At 33.4% G+C, this 24120-nt stretch overlaps 7 protein-coding genes across 7 annotated transcripts; all 7 read left to right on the top strand.

Moving 5' to 3' along the window:
• The first annotated feature begins 6497 nt into the window (after positions 1 to 6497).
• Positions 6498 to 7663, top strand: LOC106122163 (cuticle protein 16.5). The gene is given in 2 exon segments (NM_001312509.1): positions 6498 to 6589; positions 6946 to 7663. Coding segments are annotated over 2 exon segments (645 nt in total). The 5' UTR covers positions 6498 to 6577; the 3' UTR covers positions 7579 to 7663.
• A 2600-nt stretch (positions 7664 to 10263) lies between these two features.
• On the top strand, positions 10264 to 11713 carry LOC106122167 (keratin-associated protein 19-2-like). The gene is given in 2 exon segments (NM_001312519.1): positions 10264 to 10290; positions 11224 to 11713. Coding segments are annotated over 2 exon segments (459 nt in total). The 5' UTR covers positions 10264 to 10278; the 3' UTR covers positions 11671 to 11713.
• Positions 11714 to 12306: 593 nt separating this feature from the next.
• LOC106122168 (keratin-associated protein 19-4-like) lies at positions 12307 to 13190 on the top strand. Its single transcript, XM_013318068.1, has 2 exons — positions 12307 to 12334; positions 12682 to 13190. Exons 1-2 carry the CDS (start codon positions 12329 to 12331, stop codon positions 13003 to 13005), a joined length of 330 nt encoding a protein of 109 aa, XP_013173522.1. The 5' UTR covers positions 12307 to 12328; the 3' UTR covers positions 13006 to 13190.
• A 797-nt stretch (positions 13191 to 13987) lies between these two features.
• Positions 13988 to 14795, top strand: LOC106121861 (keratin-associated protein 19-2-like). Its single transcript, XM_013317689.1, has 2 exons — positions 13988 to 14056; positions 14382 to 14795. The coding sequence occupies exons 1-2, from the start codon at positions 14000 to 14002 to the stop codon at positions 14793 to 14795; spliced, it is 471 nt and encodes a 156-aa protein (XP_013173143.1). The 5' UTR covers positions 13988 to 13999.
• Positions 14796 to 16889: 2094 nt separating this feature from the next.
• LOC106122165 (keratin-associated protein 19-2-like) lies at positions 16890 to 17801 on the top strand. The gene is made up of 2 exons (XM_013318065.1): positions 16890 to 16922; positions 17181 to 17801. The coding sequence occupies exons 1-2, from the start codon at positions 16911 to 16913 to the stop codon at positions 17751 to 17753; spliced, it is 585 nt and encodes a 194-aa protein (XP_013173519.1). The 5' UTR covers positions 16890 to 16910; the 3' UTR covers positions 17754 to 17801.
• Positions 17802 to 19611: 1810 nt separating this feature from the next.
• LOC106122166 (glycine-rich protein-like) lies at positions 19612 to 20494 on the top strand. Its single transcript, XM_013318066.1, has 2 exons — positions 19612 to 19641; positions 19977 to 20494. The coding sequence occupies exons 1-2, from the start codon at positions 19630 to 19632 to the stop codon at positions 20448 to 20450; spliced, it is 486 nt and encodes a 161-aa protein (XP_013173520.1). The 5' UTR covers positions 19612 to 19629; the 3' UTR covers positions 20451 to 20494.
• A 1853-nt stretch (positions 20495 to 22347) lies between these two features.
• Positions 22348 to 23378, top strand: LOC106122164 (keratin-associated protein 19-2-like). The gene is made up of 2 exons (XM_013318064.1): positions 22348 to 22377; positions 22702 to 23378. The coding sequence occupies exons 1-2, from the start codon at positions 22366 to 22368 to the stop codon at positions 23320 to 23322; spliced, it is 633 nt and encodes a 210-aa protein (XP_013173518.1). The 5' UTR covers positions 22348 to 22365; the 3' UTR covers positions 23323 to 23378.
• The last annotated feature ends 742 nt before the right edge of the window (positions 23379 to 24120 follow it).

Genomic DNA, 24120 nt, shown 5'->3' on the forward strand with positions numbered 1-24120 from the left:
AACTGCTTTCAGTATAACAGTTATTTGTATGTATTAGGAGGCATAAAATATCACTCAAAAAATCAAGGAGTGAGTTTGCGTGTAGTGGTTGAACACGTCTTGCCGCTTAACGGCCCATGTATTATTGATGCATTGGAGGCGTGTCGCATTAAACTTTCATTGACTCATCACCTACAAATTACCTATACGTACATTTCTAATCACAACACAAAGCAAAGCTTTAAAGAAGGTAAGGTTTAATATAAAACTTTCCGCAGGTAAAATAAATATTAGAACACCTAGCTCGTCTTTATTTTTACTGACTTAGAATTAATGTACTCGCAGAAAGCTGTTATATATTATAATAAAATATTTAAAAATGAATCCATCTCACAATGAACAATACGTTCAACCTACACAACATGCCAAGGAGATGTTAATTGAATTGCTACAGTAACCAGTATGAATTGCACGTGCGTAGTGTTGTAATAACAGAGTATGCGCAATCGGTCTGGATCTATCTATTGATTATACAAATCTAAGGACTATGATTCATTCCAACTTGACAGTATGTCTACGTGCTAAACGACTGACATAACTTAATGAGGATTTAAATCGACAGCTTGTATGTACAAGATTAATTTATCAAGAATCATTTAAGTAAAGTATGGAAATTAATTTTAGAATTTTAGTGTGATAAAGATGAATGTTTGGATGGATGTTTGTTAGCAGGTAACTCCTTTATGACTGAGCAGATCTGGATGAAATTTCGCTCTATCGGATTTAGTTATTACAATTTTAAATAGCTTACAGGTTAAATTACATCTCTGTAAACTTTACTGTTAGGATATGTTTTTTTTTTCACATGTTTACCCGATTAATTTTCAGCGAATTATATACTCTGTTCCGTTTTTTTATTCCACGCGAGCAAAGTTGCGGGCAACAGTTATTGTTAAATGAAATAAGGTATAATAAGGAAATGAACAGAGAATTTGTTGAATCTACTTTTACTAAGAACACTAGGGAGATACATTTAACGGAAAACAACAAAGTAATTTTATCGTAATTGGATTGTTTTTTAAAAAGAAAATTATGCATCACGTAATAACTGTTCTTTGTTCAACAATTATATGTCAGAGTTGAAAATGAAGTTAAGGTCACTCCTTTAACGGAGACTAATTAACTTGTGGGCGAGATGCGAATAAGTTACGGCAATTTTCCCATTTTCATGTTGTCTGAATAATGTACACTGTTGAATCAATATGTTACATTTAACAGTGGTAGAGCCCGCTTTAACATCTTCGCACGAATTGACCCGGCTCGCCTGGTGAAATACCACGACCACACAGAAGACAGGCGTGAAGTGGAAGCAATTCCGCGTTTCGTCTGATAAGTGTCCGTCCTGGAGGCCTCATTTAGTCCTCTTTTCCTTCCCACCCTTATTCTTGTAAGGTAAGTATGGGAAGTGGACTTTCCGGATGATAGGATGCATGGAAAGGGAAAATATTTTATCATTTTTATCTTATTTATAATTTACATACAATATCTTTTTTTGAATTTCAATAATTTGATATATCATTCACAATATGAAATAACACTTTATTTTTAATACAAAAGCTTTGAAAAACATAAATAAAATTTTCTTTAAGTATCCCGTTAGTCGTCTTTAAATAAAATTAACATAAGGAATTTTATTAAAAAAATATTTAAATCGACTTAGATAAAGGACGTCATGTTATTTCCTAAAATGTTAAAATACTAAACAACGCTAACCGCAATCGTGTTGTAAGCTGACTCACTGCAATCGCATGTGACGTTCAATGGATGTAGACATTAATTACATGTGGTCAAATTATTTTAATTGCATAATATAGGTTTCACGTACAAACTGATTTATCATGTTTAAAATAGACGTTCAAATATACATTACAATGACTACTATCCTATTTTAAGCTGAAAAATCTGTTAGTTTTTAGATAACCTACTTAATTAGACCAGTCAGAGTCTCCAGTGATTTGTAATTACCGAATGCTGTCATTGATTATTTTATGAAGAGTTTGATACTTTTAAAGTATAAGTCCGAGTTCATTGAATTCTCTGACTTAAGGTTTGATTTAAGGTATTTACGACAATCTATTTAATTTATCAGTAAACTAAAGTAAATTAGCCATTTGACGTTAAACGCACTATTTGCATATGTTTTAAATTCGTTCAAATTACATAATCCCAGCAATGAAAGTAATCTTATTTTGACATGCGTTTGCAATTAATTTAACGTGTCATTTAATCTTGACTTAAGCTAGGTTCAGAAACTTATTAGGCACTTAAACGTCTAGCGCCTTTATGTGGACGAAATTAGAGTAAGGCATAATGTTTATTAGCTAGAGATAGCGCTTAATTAAAAAGATATATTGCTATGCCTAAATAAAGAAGAAAATATACAGCATACATAATAATATGAACGTAACTGATATATAAACACGGCTAAACACTCACGTATAAACGTCCGGTGGCGGCACCGACTAGTTTCGAGCCCATCGGGGGCCCTTCATCACTGAGCGACGGGCCGCGTCCGCGAAATAATACCAGTACCACTCATCCTGATGAAGGGCCCTCGATGGGCTCGAAACTAGTCGGTGCCGCCATCGGACGTATATACGTGAGTGTTTAGCCGTGTTTATATATCAGTTTAGTATAACGTCTCACGAAAGTTTGAATAATTTAATATGAACGTAATTAGAATTTGTTATGTAAAATTATGAAAATATAATATAATAAAATATAATTTCAAGTGGAAGAAGTGACGTAAACCTTAGTGCGCCATCGCTCTTTAATTTGTTCCAACTACTAGTATGCTAATTTACTTACAAAAACAAAATTGCAATATAAAAAAATATAATTTTGAAGAATGTAAAAGTATCAAGATATCAATTATCTATGTATGTGAGAAAACCCCAACTTTGATAAAAATCTATCTTAAACTCTTTACAAATGCTATTTACTTCCAGCGAAGCATTCATTAGGGTAAAACCAACAAACACTCTTTGAATTTAAAACAACACAATTAACTTCAGAGGATTCGTGAATTCGGCAAAGAAATCGTGAAATAAAAGCCGTAGGCAAGATTTTTTTAATTTAAATTTAATCTCAAATATAATTAAAGTATAGAATATAAATTAACGTAAACAAAGTAAATTGTTGCGTTTTGCAAGAAGTAAAATAGGAAATAAGGAACTGTCCCATACGCGATCTTAAACCACTGGACAATTTTTAGGAAAGGTAGGATGTTCCATAGACGCCAAAGAGCAGTCAGATAATAATGTTCGTGCCCTAAAAAACTATACAATAAAATAAAAAAAACGTTTTGACTTCGTTTCTAGAAGTTCTTTGTGTCAGCAGATCTTTTATCACTCAAAAACTTTCTATGTTGTCACTACAACGCGTGATATACATAATACTCGTACAATACATGCATCTCAAGCTTAAATAAATTAGGCTCGTATAGATAGGGTTGGGAAACATAAATTGTTGTAATAGTATTTTCTCACAATTTTTTTGATCCATTTAATTACATCAAGTATGTCATTAGTTGCAAAAAAATAAGGTATAAGACTACATTTAAAGGCATTTGGATATTAATAACTTGTCTGACTGACTTTAGAATTACTGTCTAGGTTCTAAATCGATTTTGTACGACGTAAATAAAATTTACACGTTTCTGTGAGTACCAACTTTACGGCTACATTTTATAATTCAACTTTATTGCAAAATTGTTAGTCGACAGCCCTGGAGATCACGTTTGAGCACGACTGACCTGTCCACGTGTGTCGCAAAAGTTGAATTGTTGATCCGTGGCCGGACCTTTATCTGGCCCTAATAGAACAATAATGAAATGGAGCTAAATTACGAAATTCTATAATGAACGACACTAAACATTTCTACATGCATGTGTCTCTATGTGTTATATACATCCTGTGTTTCGCTCTCGTTTTTTGTTACGCAAAATTTTATTTTAATCTCCAGGTTTACGCAATAACCGTCTACCTATTGGAACTAATATCTTACTCATGTTTGAATAGACGTTTGTTACTAGGTATCTCCACAATAGCTTAACCAAACTCGATGAAATTTGACGTAGATGTAGTACATACTAGATGTAGTTCTGGAAGAACACATAGTCTACCTATAACCCCTAAAATGTGTACGGTTTCCGTGGGATACGTTTAATTAACATATTAACATTAGATTTCAGCAACAGTTTTACACATAGTGTCGAATATCACATGAAATACATGTTTTATTCTGTACAGACGAAATCGCGGACAAAAAGTAGTTTGTAATAATTTCAATGTTCTAAATATTTAGTAATCATGATCCTAAATATTACTGTCAGTAACTTGATACTTTGAAAAAGCTTCTGTTAAGTGAGTATTTAATAATCCTGTTGTACAAAATCATATACCAGGATTTATTTTTAAACAATTTACATTCACGTGTACATGCTACAACAAATTGTTGCTTTTGTTTCATACACTAATTAATAGACAGAGTTAACAAATTTATAACTCGTGTTTCTTCATTGCCACATAAACTAGATTTGCAATTTCATATTTTTTATTGGTAAAACATCGCCCAATTAAAATGCTCGTTAAAACTATTTGCTATCAAATATAGAAATAACGAAGGTTGAAATAATTACTAGTCACAAGGAATTTTAGCTTTGTTTTTAATAGAAAAACTTACGACTGAATTAAAGAATTACATTGTTAGTCGGGGATTCAAATTCAAAATATAGTCATTTGCTTTGCAGTAGGACATATAATAAAAAACCGTAATGTTATTAGAATTAAACATAATAATTTTGAGATTATTAAATCACTAAAGTAAATTCTAGTCATCCCTAATTCATGGCATGCTCGGGCCTTCCATGAATTAGGCCAGACCATCGAGACTGTATTTGAAACATATTATAACTGAAAAGAAATCAAGAGACTCCTAAAGTAAAACTGTACATTCAGGAAATACTAACAAATGACAAATATAAGCTGTAAGCGCTTCCCCAAATAATACGTAAACATAAATAGGCTGACACAAGATTCGGCCTAGATTTAAACATATGTTATTCGTTATAAGACTAAATACATTTACAACAGACTAGTTCCTGTGTCTAATAGAAAGTGAACTGTAACCGGGCGTATTTTAACCAATCTACTGCCTTATAAAGATAAATTGGAATTTTCCGTTCAGATTACATCAACTTACAACATCTACTGTATTGTTTAAGTTAATATAACATCGGCTTTAATTGATTTATTAGAACTATTTATTTTAAGACACTAACTGATACCGTGGTGGTCTCAAATGGAGAACCTTTTTGTGTACTTAAGAAGAGCATCAAGCAACTTTTAAAGCATGCGGTACTAATGCCTTATAGTATACTTAATACAGAGGGGAGCATGTTGTTAACAAATTAATATAATTGCAACACGTAAGGTACTTTATCCAGCAGACAAAAACACTTCTTTTCAGGTGAAGCATTCTTCACTTGACGTTTAGTGTCCGCTACTACGCACCGAAATGAAAAAGAGGCGTATTTAATAAAAAATAAAGTACGAGATAGCGATTACAATTTTTCGAACAAACATAAAGTATAACAGGATATAGTAGAATTTACCATTAAACAAGTACGTTATTTTGGCAAATTAAATATACAAAACCATACAGTTATCTCTTTTTTTCATTTCAAAGAGAATGAAAGAGACGTCCACGTGTTTTATAATTCAGGGTAAAGATATCATAATAATTAGAAGTAATTCAAAAGAAACATAATACGTTCAAAGATCGAAGCAATATGAAAATGATTTGAAAAGTTGAAATTATTCCAAAGTTTTAAGTATACAGTAAGTTTGAGCAATAACGTCGCTTCACTGAAGTCAACATTGGCTGGGGACCTATTACATTATCGTAAAACAATGCTTTAAGAATCCATTAACATATTTTGGAATTATTTTTCTATATTGTTCAGCTCAGTGGCTTAGAAAATAACATGTAATTGAATATATTTTGCACATAAGGTTTACTTTCGTGTTATACGATTTATACTAGCAGCGTAGTTTTTAAAAGGTGATGCTTAACGTAATATTAAACGCTTGCTTTGGTATAATTAATTTCTAAACCAAATTAGCCAAATAATATCCAATTTTTTAAGCTAATTTAAACATACACATAGTTGTCACTCCAAATTTTGAAGCTAAGCAAAATCTTCTTATAAATTTTTCTCTTATTCATCAATATAAATTTAACAAATGTAAATAAAATATTAGGGCTAAGCATTAAAACATATTAAATATAGAAATCAACTAGACGTTGAAACAACTAATACAATGTCGTAAGTAAATTAGACACACCTGGACACAGTGTTAAAATTTAATGCCTATGTTCCACTTGACATCCGTAGCGGGGTCCTAAAGTGGTTAATATATAAAATATTACATAGAAGGTATGTGCGCTCGTGCGGGGGTAAGAACGCAATGGGTATATAAGTGCAGACATTTACTTAATCCGTATCACTTGCCGTGGATCTAATACCTAAAGCAAAATGGCAGCTAAGGTACGAAAACGAAATATTTGTGGAAATAATATGTTGGAATATCCTACAATGTAGAATTTTTATGAGCTTTCCATTTTAGTTACCTGTAGCTAAAGCAGTTTATCTGAATTTGAAAATGACTTAATTTTTAAATTTAATTTTTTAAAACATAAATCCAATTTTTAATAGAAAAATAAGATTTATTAACGATTGAATATTTATGGCAGTTATAAATATCGTATGAACTATTATTCAACAACTGTCAAACTTATTATTTACTTTTGACATTTGAACGGATGTAACATCAAATAAATAACAAACAAGAGTATGAAACGTAGATAAATCACAGTTTAATGTTTACGTATTTTATTTTTCAGTTCATCGTTCTTTTGTGCGCGGTCGCCGCGGTGAAGGCGGGCAACTTATACGGAGGATCGTACGCCGCGCCGGTAGCGACTTACGCTTCATATGCCGCTGCCCCAATCGCCCTAAAGAGCTACGCCGCTCCTGCTCTCTCATACGCTGCACCTGCAGTATCATACTCTGCACCTGCATTGTCATACTCTGCGCCTGCAGTGTCATATGCTGCTCCCGCAGTGTCATACGCAGCTGCTCCCGCAGTGTCATACGCAGCCGCACCCGCAGTGTCATATGCCGCACCAGCAGTGTCATACGCAGCTGCGCCTGTCGTGAAAGCTGTTGCGCCAGCTGTATCTACAGTGTCATCCTACTCAACGCAGACTTCTCACGGTACACCAGTGCTGGCTAAAGCCATTGCTCCCGTCGCTACGTACGCTGCCGCCGCTCCAGTAGCCACCTATGCAGCTGCCGCTCCTGCAGTCACCTACGCTGCCCACGCCGCGCCTATCACCACATACTCTGCCCCGATCGCTTCATACGCTGCTGCCGCTCCTTGGGGTGCGTATTCCGCTGGCCCCATCTACAAGTCCGCTTTGATATCAGCGGGACACGGTCTTTCCTACGGCAGTCTAGCTGGCCACGGTTGGTGATCATCTTAACATGAAAGTGAAAATCTAGTTATGTTATGTTTTCTATATATTTATTGTGATACAACGCGAATAAAATTTTAAATGCCAAACTATTTTTTTTTCTATTATTCACACCATGAAATAGTCACGTAACGTATGACAGTCTATAATGAGGTCGCGAGCCTGATGATTACTAAAGCCACTATTAGTAAATTTGTATAAATCTGAGCATATGTGAAAAAAGTGATTTTGTCCAGATTGACTCAGATAAAAATGCCACGAAAGCTGTTTTTACATTTTATACACGAATTAAGAGGTAAATTAAAAATTATTACTATAATGAGGAGTTCAATTTACCGTTGAACTATTAGATAAAGAATAAAAAAAATCGTGTGGTTTTAGATGCAAGAAAGGACTTTCAAACATTTGATTGGAAAGAGTAAAACAAGTGTAGGTCACTCCTCACAAAAGATTTAAAAAAAAACAATTATCTCGTTGAATCAAATGAGTTTTTATCATTTAATATAGTAGTACCGTCATCAAAATTAAGGTATGGACCAAATTTCAGACGAATCTTTCAACGGAAAGTGTTTAATTATATTTACTAGATTTGATCCAAAAAAAATGAGAAGCAATTTAAAATAAAACACTGTATAACAATAAATAAAATCTCATCAAATTAAAATTAGGGCTAATTCATTTAATACTCATGTTACGAACGTTACATTTTTAAGTACATTGTTAATTACATATTGACAAAAAACGTAAAGTATAGTATCAAATTATATGATTTTTAAACGTTTTTTATTGTAATATAAACTGTTTGCTACACTTGGTGGTCATTACTCATTATAATAGCTGCTTTAACCGAGCGATAGTCATCTGTGTGTACCGACTTTAAACAGCACGTCTCAAGGTTGATACTGTTTGGAAAGGTCTGCGCTTTTCACGGTTGTTAGATAAATGTACCGAATGGTTCAAGTATCGTTGTACTAGGTTTTATACTCAGGACACATAGACTTTATGATCTTTAATTTAAGAAAGTAAGATAGATTTTTCTTCATCGTCATAATTTTATACACTAACCATATGGTTCTCAGACCAAAATCTCTGTTTAAAACATACTGTTCTTTCAATTTTGTCAAAGTGGGACATGGATGACGATATATTTTAATACAAAGATTTTGGTCTCAGAAACCTACAGTAAATAAGTTACAGAGCATAGTCCTTGATCAATATTAAGTTTGTCTTAGCTGTCAGAACTGGTACAGTGTACTCATGATTTATACAATGGAAATAAACAAAAACATGATGATTGTTTACGGGCGTGTTGACGCGTCATATTTCGTTCTAATATCTTATTGCGTGATCTATTTTTGTCGTGACAAATGCGATCATAGTACGTTCCCCTCACAGTAGCCTTTTCGTCACTCTTGTTTATTACATCGCTTGAAGGCGAGTGTCGTTGTGTTGATAAATTGCCGAAGTAATTGCCGCCCTCGTTGATTTAATAACGCATTGTTCGAGAGCACAGATTACGCGCCACGATGACTTTCCTATTTATTAAGAGGATGGGGAACGTGTAGGTTTAATTAAAGTTTTTGATCTACGGAACAAACAGCTGAATGATATTAAAATTAATTAATTTTGTAAACACAATAAATAAATCTTGAGAATGTAAATTAAATCTATGTAGAATCCTGTATCTGGTGAGGAAGTCAGCTATTAGTTATATGTTAAACTTATTCATATTATCAGCAATCATATCTTCTCTTAGGTCTTCGTTCTCTTCTTTTTAATTTATCACTGATGTTCTCTTTTTTTGCTACGGATATAAAATATCAAGAAATATTGGCTGAACGTAAAGGAAATTCCCTATTGAGTTGTCATTTGAATAAATTTATTTAAAGCGAAGTACGCTTAAAAATTAAATATACATTGGATCCCTCAGAGACGTATTAAAATTCAAATATCAGATTCTTTCTCAGAAATCTATTTACATAGAATCAACTTCATCGTACATTAATAAAATACTCTATTTTTTATTTACTACTTGACTTATTTGTATTGTTCCAATTTTGTTTGATTTCAGGAGAAAGTAAAATTTGAATATTTTGTTCCTAAAATTTGATAAATACTTTAGCCAAGCTCATGCTAGACGTACGATTCTTCTTCCTAGAATCAACCAGGGCTGGATCAACATCATCATCAGCTCACTATACGGCTCCACTGAGGAGCTCGGAGTCTATCCAAAATTAGAGATTACTAGGCCTATATGAAGATTCATAATTACGACGAAGCGCTTAAAGATAACAAAATCAAAGCTTCGTCCCTTTTATTTATGATCATCTCGGTAAATCTGATTAAACTTGCTGTGAAGTTAAAAGACGTGGGAGCACATATTTTATCATGTTATTAAGTTATCTGTTAAACATTATGAATGATCCGCGGAGTGGAACTATAAACATTCGGTATTCATTTGTTGGCATTGTGATTAGAACTTTTTTCACAGAACCTTCGCCGTCGATCCGCTCGAGAGGTGCAATTTAAATTATACGCAGTACTTATGCCTACTGCTGTGGCTATTATCTTTGTACAATGGCTGCTGAAGTCATGAGCCTTGCCAGAACAAGGTTAGATTACGTTTCCGACATTTGAGTATATAAAGTTAAATTTTGCGCTCCAAATATCATTCTACTCCTCAAACCTAAAGTAACAACAATGGCAATTAAAGTAAGTCCATCATAATATTTTATATCCTTAGCATTAAGTAAAATAGTAGTTTGAAGTAAACCAGTTTTGGGTTTCATTTAAATGTGAACTTGGTGTTTTATGGACGGTGGTATTTTGTCTAGGATTCCCTTAGTCATTAGTGTTTTGTTTTTATTTAATTGCATAAATTAATTCCTACTCAAAATATGTGGAATCAAAATGTTGTGATTTTTTTAAGTAGTATGAAAAATGTTTGGTAAACAAAGGTGTTAGTAATATTTACCTAACACTGGTTAAGAAGTAAAGTAATTTTCTTTTGATCATTTTTTCTCAAGTATTCTCTATATTTTGAGTTGTATTACGTTGCTGTGTTCTTAGATTTGGAGTTATAAAATAAACGGACTTGGCAAACGTCCAAGACTGCTCTAACAATAAGTCCTAACATAAAGAAAGGATTTATATCAGTACTCTAGATTCGCTACACCGAAAATTTTATGTACGCTTTGGGTCTTATTTCTTGCACTTTATAGCTACAGTTACTTTTTATTATTTATTAATTGATCTTTAAAAATATAAATATTTATGGTATTATTAAAAAACAGCTTATTTAAAATACATAACGTACTAACGAATCTTCAAAATAATAAGTACAAATATATAGAGTTATGGTGGCTAGCTCCATTAGCTCCATTAACTGTTCCAAAAGTTTTATTGGTAACTTCCAGAGAGGCACGAGGAAAGGTTAACTAACAGATGAGCTTTGCTTATATTAACTACTTAACTCAGAAACCCTGTGACTGGCTCATAGCCAATTATTCCTGGCACTCAAATACGCTATCTGGAATAGTTAATACTTATAGTATACTAAGTCATTTTTACCAATGCATACTATAAATAGCTTCAGTTAGCTACACTTTATTAAAAACATATATGAAACAGTCATTTTTTTTTCAGATCGCAGTAGTATTGTGCCTCTTTGGTCTGGCGCGCGCAGGCCATCTAGCCGGAGGATCTGCACTTGGATACTCGACCGGTCTTGGATACAGTACTGGCCTCGGCTACGGTGGAGGTCTGGGCTACGGATCTGGTCTTGGTTACACATCGGGACTCGATCATGGAGCGGGTATCGGATACGCCGGATACGGACACGGTGCTGGTTTAGGTTACGGTGGTCTCGGATACGGTAGCGGATACGGCTCCCTCGGTTATGGTGGATACGGTGGATACAGCGGATATGCTGCGCCCGCTATATCCACTGTGTCAGTCAAGAGATATTCAACCCCCGTCGTGGCATACTCTACCGGATACGGCGCTCATGGTGCATACGCCCCGGCTGTGGGTTATGGCGGCCACGGATACGGTGGATACGGACAGGCTTACGGTGGATACGGCAAGTGGTGAATAATTAAATTGTAAAAACGAAATAAATCAATATCAATATCAATATTTGGTTTTATTTTTAATACAACAAATAATATTTAAGTAGCTAATGTAAAATAAATCCGCAGAAAATTAAGATTGATCATGAAATAACAACATGAAAGGCATAAAATACGAGCATTATGATTTCGATCGGCTTGTCTGTGTAAATTATGCAAAATAATAAATTTATCTCTCTCTCGCTGACGTCATAGTACGCAGACTAAGTTTTATGAATCAGACTAACATTTAAATTGTTATGTTTTTTTTCACGAACACGTGGACTGTGGTCATAGTATCTTTAACTTGAATATGAAGCAGTAGTTAAAATGAATTATGTCAATGATGATTAGGCACGACCACGATAAAAAAGAAATAAATACTCAAAGCGAAACATGAATCGGGGAAAGCTAGCTTATTTGTTCTTACACAATATAGTTACGTCATAAATAAAATCGTATCCAAATTACTTGATCGATGTAAAATATCTTTTAATACATATTTCATACCAGTTGCATCTGAAATCATAATTCTGGTAAAAAAATAAGGTTAATACGTGTTTGACTTTTATATATAAGCAGATATTTTCGAACAAAAAATCATTCCTCGGATCAAATCTAAAGCATTCACAACAAAAACCATGAAGGTGAGGTTTTAAATAAACCGTGTTTTTTGGTTGCTGGCTATTGATTGAATTCTGAAGGCATTTAAAAAAAAGACAACAAAAACAGTTGGCAAATGTCCAGTCCTTGTTAGTTTTCAGATAATAGTCCTAGTAGTTATTCCAAAAATTTTTTGAAATAAAGATCATTTCTCTTACATATTTTCTAAGTAGAACACTAATTGTAGTATAATATAGATTTCTATTACACATTTTCTCATTTTCGTTACTTTTGGTGAAGCTATAAATCCTAGTTTTGACAAGGACAGACTTGTACTGATTATTATTGTACTTTACATTTTTAATCATCAATTTTTTTTTCTATTTTACAGTTTGCAATTGTTTTATGCCTGTTCGGTTTGGCGTTGTCTGAAAACCTACACGGTAGAACTGCATTCGGTTCGTCGTATCTAAGTCAAGATGGATTAGATCCCGGATATGGTACAAATATAGGATATTTACCTAACCTCGGATACGGTGCTAATTTGCCTCATACGTCAACTCTCGGATATGGGACCAGATTCGGACATCGTGCAACTCTGGGATATCAAGCTGGACAAGGAATCAACGGCTGGCAAGGTTATGGATCCAGATTCAATGCCTTTAATGGTTATAACGGTAATGGACTTACTGCCTTTGGGACAAATTCAGCCTAATCCAGGCAACCGATTACTTTTCCCCAGTACAGCGTACATTCAGCCAAACCAGTTCCATTCTCGTCACAATACGGCGTACACGGTGTCTATCCTCCAAGTGTCATTTATGGAAACGAATACGGTCACGGCTATGGAGGTTATGGTAAAAAGTGGTAATAATTCAATTAAAGATTTATGGAATCTAAGTCAAGAAAAAATATGTACATTATTTAATTCGTTTATTTTATTCAAATATTCTAATTAAAATATTCTGCGTTGATATTAGTTAATAAATAAAATGCATTAATGGGCCTTGTTGTTTTACTTCTAGTTTGAAGGTTCCTAGATCATTCGAAAATAAATATCTCTCGTCACGCATCTGACTTAAGCCTCTTAGTACTGCTTGCTACTTAGTACTGAACAGACGAGGACTTCATATTTCAATTATTCTTCTTAATTTATATATTGCAAATGGAATACCAATGAATGTTAGTCTCGCCCTCTTTGATCCCAATACTTACCCTTAACACAACAAATCCCACTCACCCTTTCTGAAGTCGTTAAACTTCCTTAAGTGTAACGTCTTTAATTACTTTTAAGACTTTGATATTTTATAGGCAAAGTATAAAAATAGGAGTAGAGAATAGTTCTGTAGCCGTCTACATCTTGTGTAGATATCAGTAATTAAAGATCAGTAAAAGATCAGTATTCGTTCCCGATCGGTGCGTAGAGAATCCAAAAAATCGTGTTTTTGAGTTTTTAAAATAATATAATCTTATAAACATTCTTTATATGGAATAATATATTTGTAATTCAGACCATGCTTACGTAATATTCTGTTGACTACACTGTATACACATACAAAGAATTTTGTTACGTTAGTGTAATCTAAAAAATGACTTGATCGATGTAAAGAATCTTTCATTGCCTATTTCTAAATGTACTGAGCCGAATCAATTGTTTTAATAAGGCTTACGTTTTCGACATTGTCGCATATATAAGAAGTATTTTTTGTATGGCAACTAGTCTTCTCTTTTTCAAACTAAAGTCAGCTATGTCAGTTACTATGAAGGTAATTTTATTTTTAATTTTTCTATTTTACTATAGTTTTCTAAGACGAAAACCTTATGGCAACAGGAAACATATATTTGGCAAACGTCCATTCCTTCTTACTATAAGTTTTGAACTTTAGTTTCGTCTTTTCTGGAATTTTATTCAGAAATAGCATTTCCCTTCCGGTATCGGTTTTTAGCAACGTCCTTTCTAACGTCATAACACACTTTATGTTACAGTTGTTATTATTATGTTTAAAATATATTATTATAATAACTTAGGTCTGTAGAAAAGTAGTATTCAATTTGTAAAATATTATTGATAAAGCATTTGTTTTTTTACAGATTGCGATTTTCTTTTGTTTGTTTGCGTTTGCACACGCTAGACATCGAGGTATATTCGCATTCGGTGCATCTAATCTTGGAACAAACCTAGGACAAGCAGCAGGACTTGGCTATAGTGGCAATCTGGGCATTAATTACGGCACAAATTTGGTAAAACGGCGCCATCGTTACGGCTGGCAAGGTTATGCACCCGGATACTCTGGGGGATATATCGGCCTTGGTGGATTTGGTGCAAATTCAGCCTACCCCAGTCAAGGGTTACCTCCTATTGTAAATACAGTTACACCAAACCCACCCTATAATCCAGGATTCATTGGCAATGGGGCATATGCCTCAGCAGGACCTTTAGGGAGCCCAAATTATGGAGGTTATGGTTACGGTGGAAACGGATATGGCTATGAAAATAACTGGTAATTAAAGAAAATAATTTCACAAAAAAAGTGTTTCAATAAAACTGTATTATTGATGTAATCGCATTGTAAATAATTCATGAATTGTTTTGTAACTTTATGTTAATAATTCAAAGTAAGTCTACATCTTTTCGCAAGCCTTTTACGTCTTAGACATTTGCTTAATGATTTTTACTTAATTCTGAATCCAGCTACGTTAAAAAATTATTACTATTTATTTACATTTAAAATATAGAAAACTCTATCAGAATATGATTTAATCGACCAGATAATATCATAAAAGAAGAAATCAAAGCTATTTCATACTTATGCATTAGAATAGACCTGAAACTTCAAACTTTCGTGGTTTTTACAATAATAACATTCAATCAGTCAACCCGTGATCATGGCGCATGCAAGTGTGCCGAAATATGGGGAGCTCAACAGCTCAATCGTGGTAAGAACCAAGTTTCTTACGAATGTTATTAAGGAAGATCTGCTTATTACTTTAACATAAAAAAATACAAATATACATGTCTTCTATCCAATACCAGTAACTTGCTCTTTATGCTTCGATATTTCGATTGAACGTTCAAAGGATAAAGAGAAAGTTACAATTATGTATTGTTTTTATAATAATTGTCGTTATTTCAATAACTGTTAGAGTAATAGAGCCTTTAGAACGCAACAAAGGCGTGCACGGACCGTACAATATGGTAATACGTAATCACTTCTCAGCGCTGCAAGCTCCACTGGGTTTATTATTTATCTTATATATTCATATATTTAAATAATATCACAAATATGAATAATATAACCAAGACTAACAATAAAACACAACGCATTTGAAAGTATACCGACATTAATAGTAAACGTTAATAATTTTGAGTAAGATCATTTTATTCCAATTTGTTAAACCCAAGGCTCATTCAAGATCGAATGTTTCACAGAACATACAAAAATTAGGACCGCACCATTTACCTAGTTTTCACACAAGAGTAAAAGGAGACCTTAAATAACAAAGGTTATGGTTCCGGTGATGGATCGCGACTCTTAACGTTCCACGAAGCACAAGGGCTCATATAATCATCCATCATCATCGTGCGTAGAACAGCAAGGATGCTGCAACTGTATGAAAGCACACATCACGCTGTGGTAGCAGTTCCCAGGCTCATAGTCTAATTCTATACGGACTACCTTCAAGTCACAAAAACAAATATTTCAGGTGATGAATGCGTTGGCCAAGAAGATCACAGGCTAATAAAACACCGAAAGCGATCGTGGAGGGAGTTAGAATCAGGAAAGTTCTGTAACGATTATTCTGATTGTTAATTCTTTCAATAAATTATGTTTAACTTTAAGCAATGCCCTGGTTTAATGATGGCTTAATAAGTTTCATCGTTACTCCAAAAAGGATGTTTAAGTGTATGTTTGTATTACAACATATTTATTCCTTTTAACTACAAAGGATAAACATTTTGATTTACACCAGATACGCTTGTTATTGTGTATTGTATTATTTGTGGTCTTAAAACAAATACACATCTACCAAATTAATCCCTTATAGTTTAAACTTTTGGCTACGTTACAACTTACCGAATAGCTTATTCCAGAGTTTTGCAAACTTCGCAACAATTTAACCAAAACCCTGTAACTTGCTTAACGTTTTAATTAACTATTAGTTATTTATAAAAAGGATACTCTACATGTTACATAAACCACTAGATGGAATGGTCAAATTAACTATTAAGAATCTGTTTGAAAAAATATGTCTGGCCCGTTTATTGAAAAATAATTTTCGGTTACCTTGTTTTTTTTTAAATTATAGTATAGTTTGCGATACAGAACTGTAAGATATTAAAAGCTATATCCGCATCGCATGACACTTGATGCAAAGTTACGTAATATTGTTGCGAACGAAGTAAACAATATGAAAAATTGTTACATATTTTATGGACGAAGGGTAATCTTGATGATAACTTGTACGGTGCAACAAATCTTTTATTACCTATTTCTTCATCTTTTTAATCTTTTGCAGTTGCTTCAACAAGGTTAATAAATGTTCAAATACTTGCATATATAAGCAGATTTTTCTGTACAATAACACATTCCTCTCTTAAAAAGTAAAGCAACAACAACAATGACCATGAAGGTAAGCTAAACATAGGTCTATTTGAGCGGTTTTTGTTTTATTTGCTTCTTGGTTTTTTCTTTGTTTATAAAAATCGACTGTGTCTTAGTTCATTTGAAAGGCTTTCATTCAATCCATCTCTAAATAACAGGTCTACAACTAAACATATTAAGACTAGTCGTAGGAGCGATGAATGATTTTTAGTTTCACTATTTGTGAATCATAATTACTAAAATAAACATTTAATAAGATTCTTAAAATTGTTTTCCTTCATTGCAGATTGCCGTAGTCTTGTGCCTATTAGGAGTTGCTAATGCCGGAAATCTTCACGGTGGATCAGCGCTCGGTTCATCTGCCCTAGCGCACCACGGGGCAAGTCTCGGGACTAACCTTGGATATCCATCAGTAGGTGCTAATTTAGGACATGGTTTCGGCGGCCTCGGATACGGCGGCCTCGGATACGGCGGTCTGGGACATAGCTCAGGTCTTGGATACAGTTCTAGTTTCGGACACGGTGCAAGTCTAGGATACGGAGGTAGTCAAGGATACAACGGTTGGCAGGGGTATGGATCCGGATCGTATAGATCTGGTTCATATGGTCATGGAGGTTATGGAAGCGGTTATGGAAACTATGGTGGTTATGGTGCAAACTCCGCCTATGCCGGACCAGAGAAGGCTTCTATTGTTCAGTACACGACAGTACACACAGCTGCCCCTAGTGCAGCTTATTCTGCAGGATTCAGTGGTCACAGTGCTTATTCTCCGGCTAGCGCTTACGGCCACCAAGGATATGGTGGTTATGGATACGGTGGATATGGACACGGATATCAAAATTATGCCAACAAATGGTGAATGTGTGGAACAATGTAAATGTTGATTTTAATAAATAAATCATTAATGACAAAGTACCAGTTACTCTTTTAATTTATTCTGAAGTTCATTTTAGAGATCCCACTTTTTTATAATGATAACATATGAAACTGAAGTATCACGTACAGATATAAATATAATTAATCCTTTACACTAATAAAATATTAAGATGACGTTAGATTTGCTAGTATTTTACATGAAAAGTCTTAAATCTATGATATTAAATAAAATATCAAAAACGAATAATTACCTAAAATATATTATTGAAAGGAGTCCCTTCAGGCAAGGTGCCGAAGATACTGGCAGCGTTCCCTATTTGAATAGCTAAACTAATTCTTTGTCCGAGGTATATATTAATTATTTAAGCTACTTATCTTAGTAAAGAGTTTAAATCAATAAATCTTGCAGGGGTCAGATACTTTAAGAATAAAATGTATTCTATTTTAAACAAAAAGTTTACATTAACATTTTGATAAAGTATTATCTTCACACACCTATGATATTGCAATCCACACAACAGTTCTGGGTCCAAGAACACACATACATTTACAATTATCGATAAGACTAATTTGCCATGGATACTTTTGACACTGAACGGATCTCGATGAAATTTGGCAGAGATCTAGAACATAGTCTGTAAGAACGCATAAAGTTTTTTTTAATGCCGTGAAGGCGAAGTCGCATATTGTTCTACACGACTCCGCTAGTAATAAATAGTGGGTAAATTAATAAACTTAAAGGTTGTGCTAAATATTGTTCACAACGATTGACTGTAGTCACACATAACTTTTTATAAATTCTATAAAATTATATCATAAATACCAACCACTGCTTGGCACTAAAAATGTCCTATAGGGAATAAAATAAGTTCTTGAAACCTAACTTTATATGAAAATAAAAACACTATGATAATAGAAAGGATGTTAAATTTTACCTGATGCTGCAACGATCTAAGCATTTAAGTATATTAAAATTTAAAATTCCTTTTTTCACCTTGTTTTGGTAAACTATCACGTTCCTATTTATGAGAGTGGATTAAGAAAAATAGTGCTGTTTATTTCGGTAATAGAGTTAATTTATGAGATGAGATATTAAAAAAATTAAAGTAAATACATATAAGTAGAAATATAAATCTATGAGTTTCATAAAATAAGTATTTTAAAAATATCTTTTTCTTCGTTATTTTCCGGATCTACAACGTACAGGTCGCTTGTCCGATTAGACGATAAAATAAAAAAATTCTGTAGCGTTTTACAAAATAAAAAACTCGGATCATTTAAGATGGATAAAAACGAAATAGTGTATAATCGCTTAATACATTTTTAGATTTAATGATTTTTTACTGTGATTTTCGCAGTTTTATTTAGCTTAAAATATTTTATAGCATATTTTTTAATTTATCACAAATTATAAGACATAAACACCACAAGTACATCCAATGGTGCCAGAATTATCACAAATCACATAGCATAAGCTAAGTCAAACACTAATCTAAAGAAATAGGATCATAAATATGAAAAGTACGTGAAGTTTTACAGCTTTGGTATCTTATAGCCAACAAGGCAAATCACAATGTTTAAAAATGTAACAATATTATGCTGTATTACGTAAAGTAACATCGACATGTAAAACCATCAACGTAGTTACAGAGAGCTTTATAACCTGCTTTATGAATATGGGTAATTCCGACAATCACCTGATTGATGTAAAAAATCTTTTGTTACACTTTTCGACATATTTTTTACTGATGCCTATAGTTGCTTTAACAAGGTTAATATATTTTCAACATTTGCATATATAAGCAGAAGATTTTGTACAAGACCACATTCCTCTCTACAAAGCTAAGACATCAACAACAATGAACATGAAGGTAAGACTTTAAGAAAATATTAGCAACAAGTGTCGATATATCCAAAGATCTTCATCTAGCAGTTTCTATTTTGTTAGTTGATGATGATTAGAGTGAAAACTTATGTAAAAACGCCTAAAACCAGTATGTTCGTCCGGTGGAAGCACCTAAGACGATGACTGATGGGTTCGAAACTACTCGGTGCCTACACCAGACGAACATACGTGAGTGTTTTAGGCGGTTTAATGTAAGTTTATGACAATGTCTCATGAAAGTTTCAATAATTTATTAGAGTGTAATTAAATAAACGGACAATTTATTTTTATTTAACACGGCTATAAATTTACTTTTTACAGATCGCTGTTGTCTTATGCCTTTTCGGTTTGGCACGTGCCAGTAACCTCTACGGTAGTTCCGCTCTCGGCTCACCAGCTCTAGCTCAGCAGGGACTAGGTCATGGATATGGTGGACATTTATCTGGCTTAGGTTACGGCGCTAATCTGGGTCACGGTTCAAGCTTCGGATACGGTACAGGTCTAGGATACGGAGCTGGTCAAGGATACAGTGGCTGGCAAGGTTATGGATCCAACGGTTATAGAGGCAATTACGGAAGCTATGGAGGTTACGGAGCTAATTCAGTCTATTCTAGTTTACCAGCTTCAGTGACCCAATACAGTACAGTACATCCACCCTCACCAGTTTCACCCGTCTCCGGAGGATACGGCAGTTATGGTGCCTATGGTCTTGGATCTTACGGCAACCAGGGCTATGGTGGTTACGGATATGGAGGGTACCGACAGGGTTTCGGTGGCTATGGAAATAATTGGTGAAGAAATAACATTATGTGTGTTCTAAAATGAGTAAAAATAAATCAGTGAACTAATAAAAATGTCTTTCTTTAACCTTCCGCATCTTTCTAAAGAAGTAATTGAATAATTTAGCCTGCTACATATTGGTCTAATTCTGATCATCTTTCAACATTACTCAGCTGCGAGTCAATACTATGAAATTCTAATGTTTTCCACAGTTGCCTAGTAAAATACCAGTATTTAAAATCAGTGCAAATTAAAAAAAGAAACGATTTATTCTTATATTTTTCTTCTTCGATTAAAAATACAATATGAGAACACTAATATTGGAAAAAGTTTATATTAATTTTATCTACTGTAAACTAAACGCATGTAAACAGAGAGTTCAATAAAGAGTTTCAACTTTTTACGCTAAATTTATCCCAAAATATTTTCAAAAACAAATTTTAATCAGACATTATCTTATGCATCTTTTCTTCTTCTTCAGTCATTTTGTCAATTATTGGTGAAAAGATTTAAAACAAAAATTGTTTTACGGGGCACTTATCTTCGTATTCGAATATATTCGAATTTCTTTTATGTAAACACTTTTACATGAATGCTGTATATATATATTTAGAACGAATATTGCAACATAAAATGTTGATCGATATTTCTGGTATGTCTTGCAAGATAACTTGATAATCTGTACTTTACTATTTTTTTAGTTCGCGTTCATACGCGATATTTACTTTAGTAACAATTTAATAACAGACCTTATTAAAGTCACACATATATTGGTACATAATTTTGTCTCTACTTTTTCAAAAAGAATCTAAGAGATGACAATATGATGTGGCTATACAAATGTCACTGCAGTCGACCCCCTGTAATGTTTTTTTTAAAACTACACCACAAAACCTAGACATTTTTTACTGATTGAAATCTTACTAATATTATAAATGAGAATGTTTAGATGAATGGATGGATGTTTGTTTGAATGTATCATCAAAACAGCTAAACAGATCTCGATGAAATTTAGTATACATATAGAACATAGTCTGGAAGAACACTTAGGCTACGTATTATGTTTTTTTTTTAATTCCGCGCAGACGGAGTCGCGGGTAACCGCTATTTAGTCATAAGCTTCACAACATAGAATTTGTAAACGTAATTAATTACTACGAAATATGTTTTAAACTTTGAATGTGACAAGTTTAGCTTATTTTACTATATCAATATGTTACGGTTTCATTTTACGCTATTTGCGTCAAAACTTCTAAGGTGTCTTGGGAAATTCTAGAGTAAACATAATCTTTACTTATCTTTACGGTTTATTGTCTTTTCTAAGCAAAGATATTCATACATATTTACAAATGGACTATTAACTTTATTAAATATAACTTTATAATAATTATAATAGTTATAATAGCTGTAATATCAAACTTATTAGAGACATACACATTTGTACATGGTATTAAAAACTAAAAAAAAAAAATCCATAGACGATTAATGATATTGTCAACAATCGAAATGCGTAAATAAAATGTCTCATATCCATTGAATTCCATTATACATTTTGACATTATTTTTACTATTACTTTGCGACGCATTCTGGGTTCTGCTTGGATCTGCTAGTTACTTAAAAATACACACTAATTCCTACAATTATATGGTTTCATATAGAGTTTAAATATATCTACATCATTTAATACTCTATATGACGATAAATAGCATGTAAAGTTGAATTACTAAATCATTAGGATAGTAACAGCAATTAAAGAACCTATTGAATACATTTAGAATTACAGTTGTTGCTACATCTGTTATCTTGTGCAGTAAAAAATTATGAACCTCATCAAAAACAAGGTTATTGCATTACAAAAATAAGAGTATATAAACAAAAATATTCGCAAATCTAAACATACAACAATACAAAGTTAAACAGCCCACAACAATGGCCGTTAAGGTGAGATCTCATTAATTAGAATACGGCTAAATGAGATAAAATTTTGTAATATTAATATAATAAATAAAAAGTTCAATTACAATAAGTTAACATACAAAAAAGTTCAATACTGTATATGGGCATGATAAGATTTTTCGTGTTTTTATGCAATGATTTATTTCATTTGGTAGTTAAAGAAATCTTAAAACGAGAAAATCTTAACAAAAAGCAGTAAAATATCCAAAACCATTGATAGAAAAAGATGTGCCTTAATGAATAATTATTGGTTAAAGTTTTACTTATTACAAATTTTCTTTTAATAACTTTGATTTCTTTTTCCTATAGATCGCTGTCATCCTGTGCCTATTTGGTCTGGCGCGCGGTGGGAACCTTTCCGGTGGACTAGGTCTAGGTCAACATGGCTTAGGATATGGATCTAATCTAGGTCTTAGATCAGGTCTCGGATACGGTACGAGCTTAGGACAAGGATTAGGTATTGGCTATGGCTCAAACCTTGGCATTGGATCCAAACTGGGATACGGAACAAATAACTTGGGATATGGAAATGGATGGCAAGATTATGGGTCCGGATCATATGGGTACGGAGGTTATGGATATGGTTCTGCCGGTTTATCTAGACCCGCTACTTCTACTGTATCCATCAAGAAATACTCAGGACCTGCAGTGCCCTATTCTACAGGATTTGGAGGATACGGAGGATATGGCTCGGGTTCCAACGGATACGGTTATGGTGGTCTTGGTAGTTATGGTGGTTACGGCGGTATTGCAGGTTACGGAAACACTGGTTTGGCCGGAGCTGCTGTTTCTTCTGTATCCATCAAGAAATATTTAGGGCCTGATGTACCCTACTCCTCAGGATTTGGTAGACACGGAGCCTACGACGCGCTTGGACAAGGATACGGCAGTTCTGGATATGCTGCTCGCGGTTATGGAAACAAGTGGTAAAGTACGAAAGCCTAAGATCGATTTATACTAATTTGAAATAAATTATTTAATTTGTAACCAACTACCACTTATTTTTATTTCTAAAGATACCTTTGTAGAAAAATAAATCTTTAGAAATTAAGGTAATTTAACTTACCCTAATCAATGTTTTACGCTAATGCTTTTAGAAGGTAAAGGTTAATGAGAAAGCAGTGACCTGCATCTAGTTTATAAGGCACACTGCGAATAGTAAACCACAAAAATAAAAGGGATTGCTTAAGCTCCCACAAAAGTCGTCACATGCAAGAACTACTTTCCACTAATAATATCTGTGTTGTAACTATTCGAAATGTCAGAAATTAAGTCGTTGTAAAAACAAACACAAACTTTCATTTAGTAAACTTCAAAACCATATTATCGATCTTCGCATATGTAAACACAATTTAAACTTAATAGTTACATCAATTCTAATAAGTACTTTTCAACAAGATTAAAATTAATAATCAACATCAAAGGATACATTGGTTATATTACTCACCATTAATAGCGGAAATAATGTCTGATGAAGGGCGAAATTTAAATACGCTCCGAATATTTACCGTGCGACTAACTATGACCTACTAATGTTATTATTATTATACATATATATGTATAACCCAGCCCAGGCGTCTTCAAAATATGCTGGTATCGGGAACAATCGAGCATTTCTTAAAATCGCATTTAAAAGCACACTTCAATTTTTTGTAAAATAAAAAAAATAATAGTGGCGGATAGCAGCTGTTACATATCGAGCTCGAGCAGGTAAAGTTAACTTAATCA

The sequence above is a fragment of the Papilio xuthus genome, unplaced genomic scaffold, assembly GCF_000836235.2.
Source record: "Papilio xuthus unplaced genomic scaffold, Pxut_1.1 DF826933.1, whole genome shotgun sequence".
NCBI classification, from domain to species: Eukaryota; Metazoa; Arthropoda; class Insecta; order Lepidoptera; family Papilionidae; genus Papilio; species Papilio xuthus.

What these genes read in the sequence shown, in the direction of transcription:
- LOC106121861 (XM_013317689.1), top strand. Translation starts at nt 14,000, where the DNA reads ATGGCAACTAGTCTTCTCTTTTTCAAACTAAAGTCAGCTATGTCAGTT. An exon ending in CTATGTCAGTTACTATGAAG is followed by an intron (nt 14,057 to 14,381) that starts GTAATTTTATTT and finishes GTTTTTTTACAG; the next exon opens with ATTGCGATTTTCTTTTGTTT.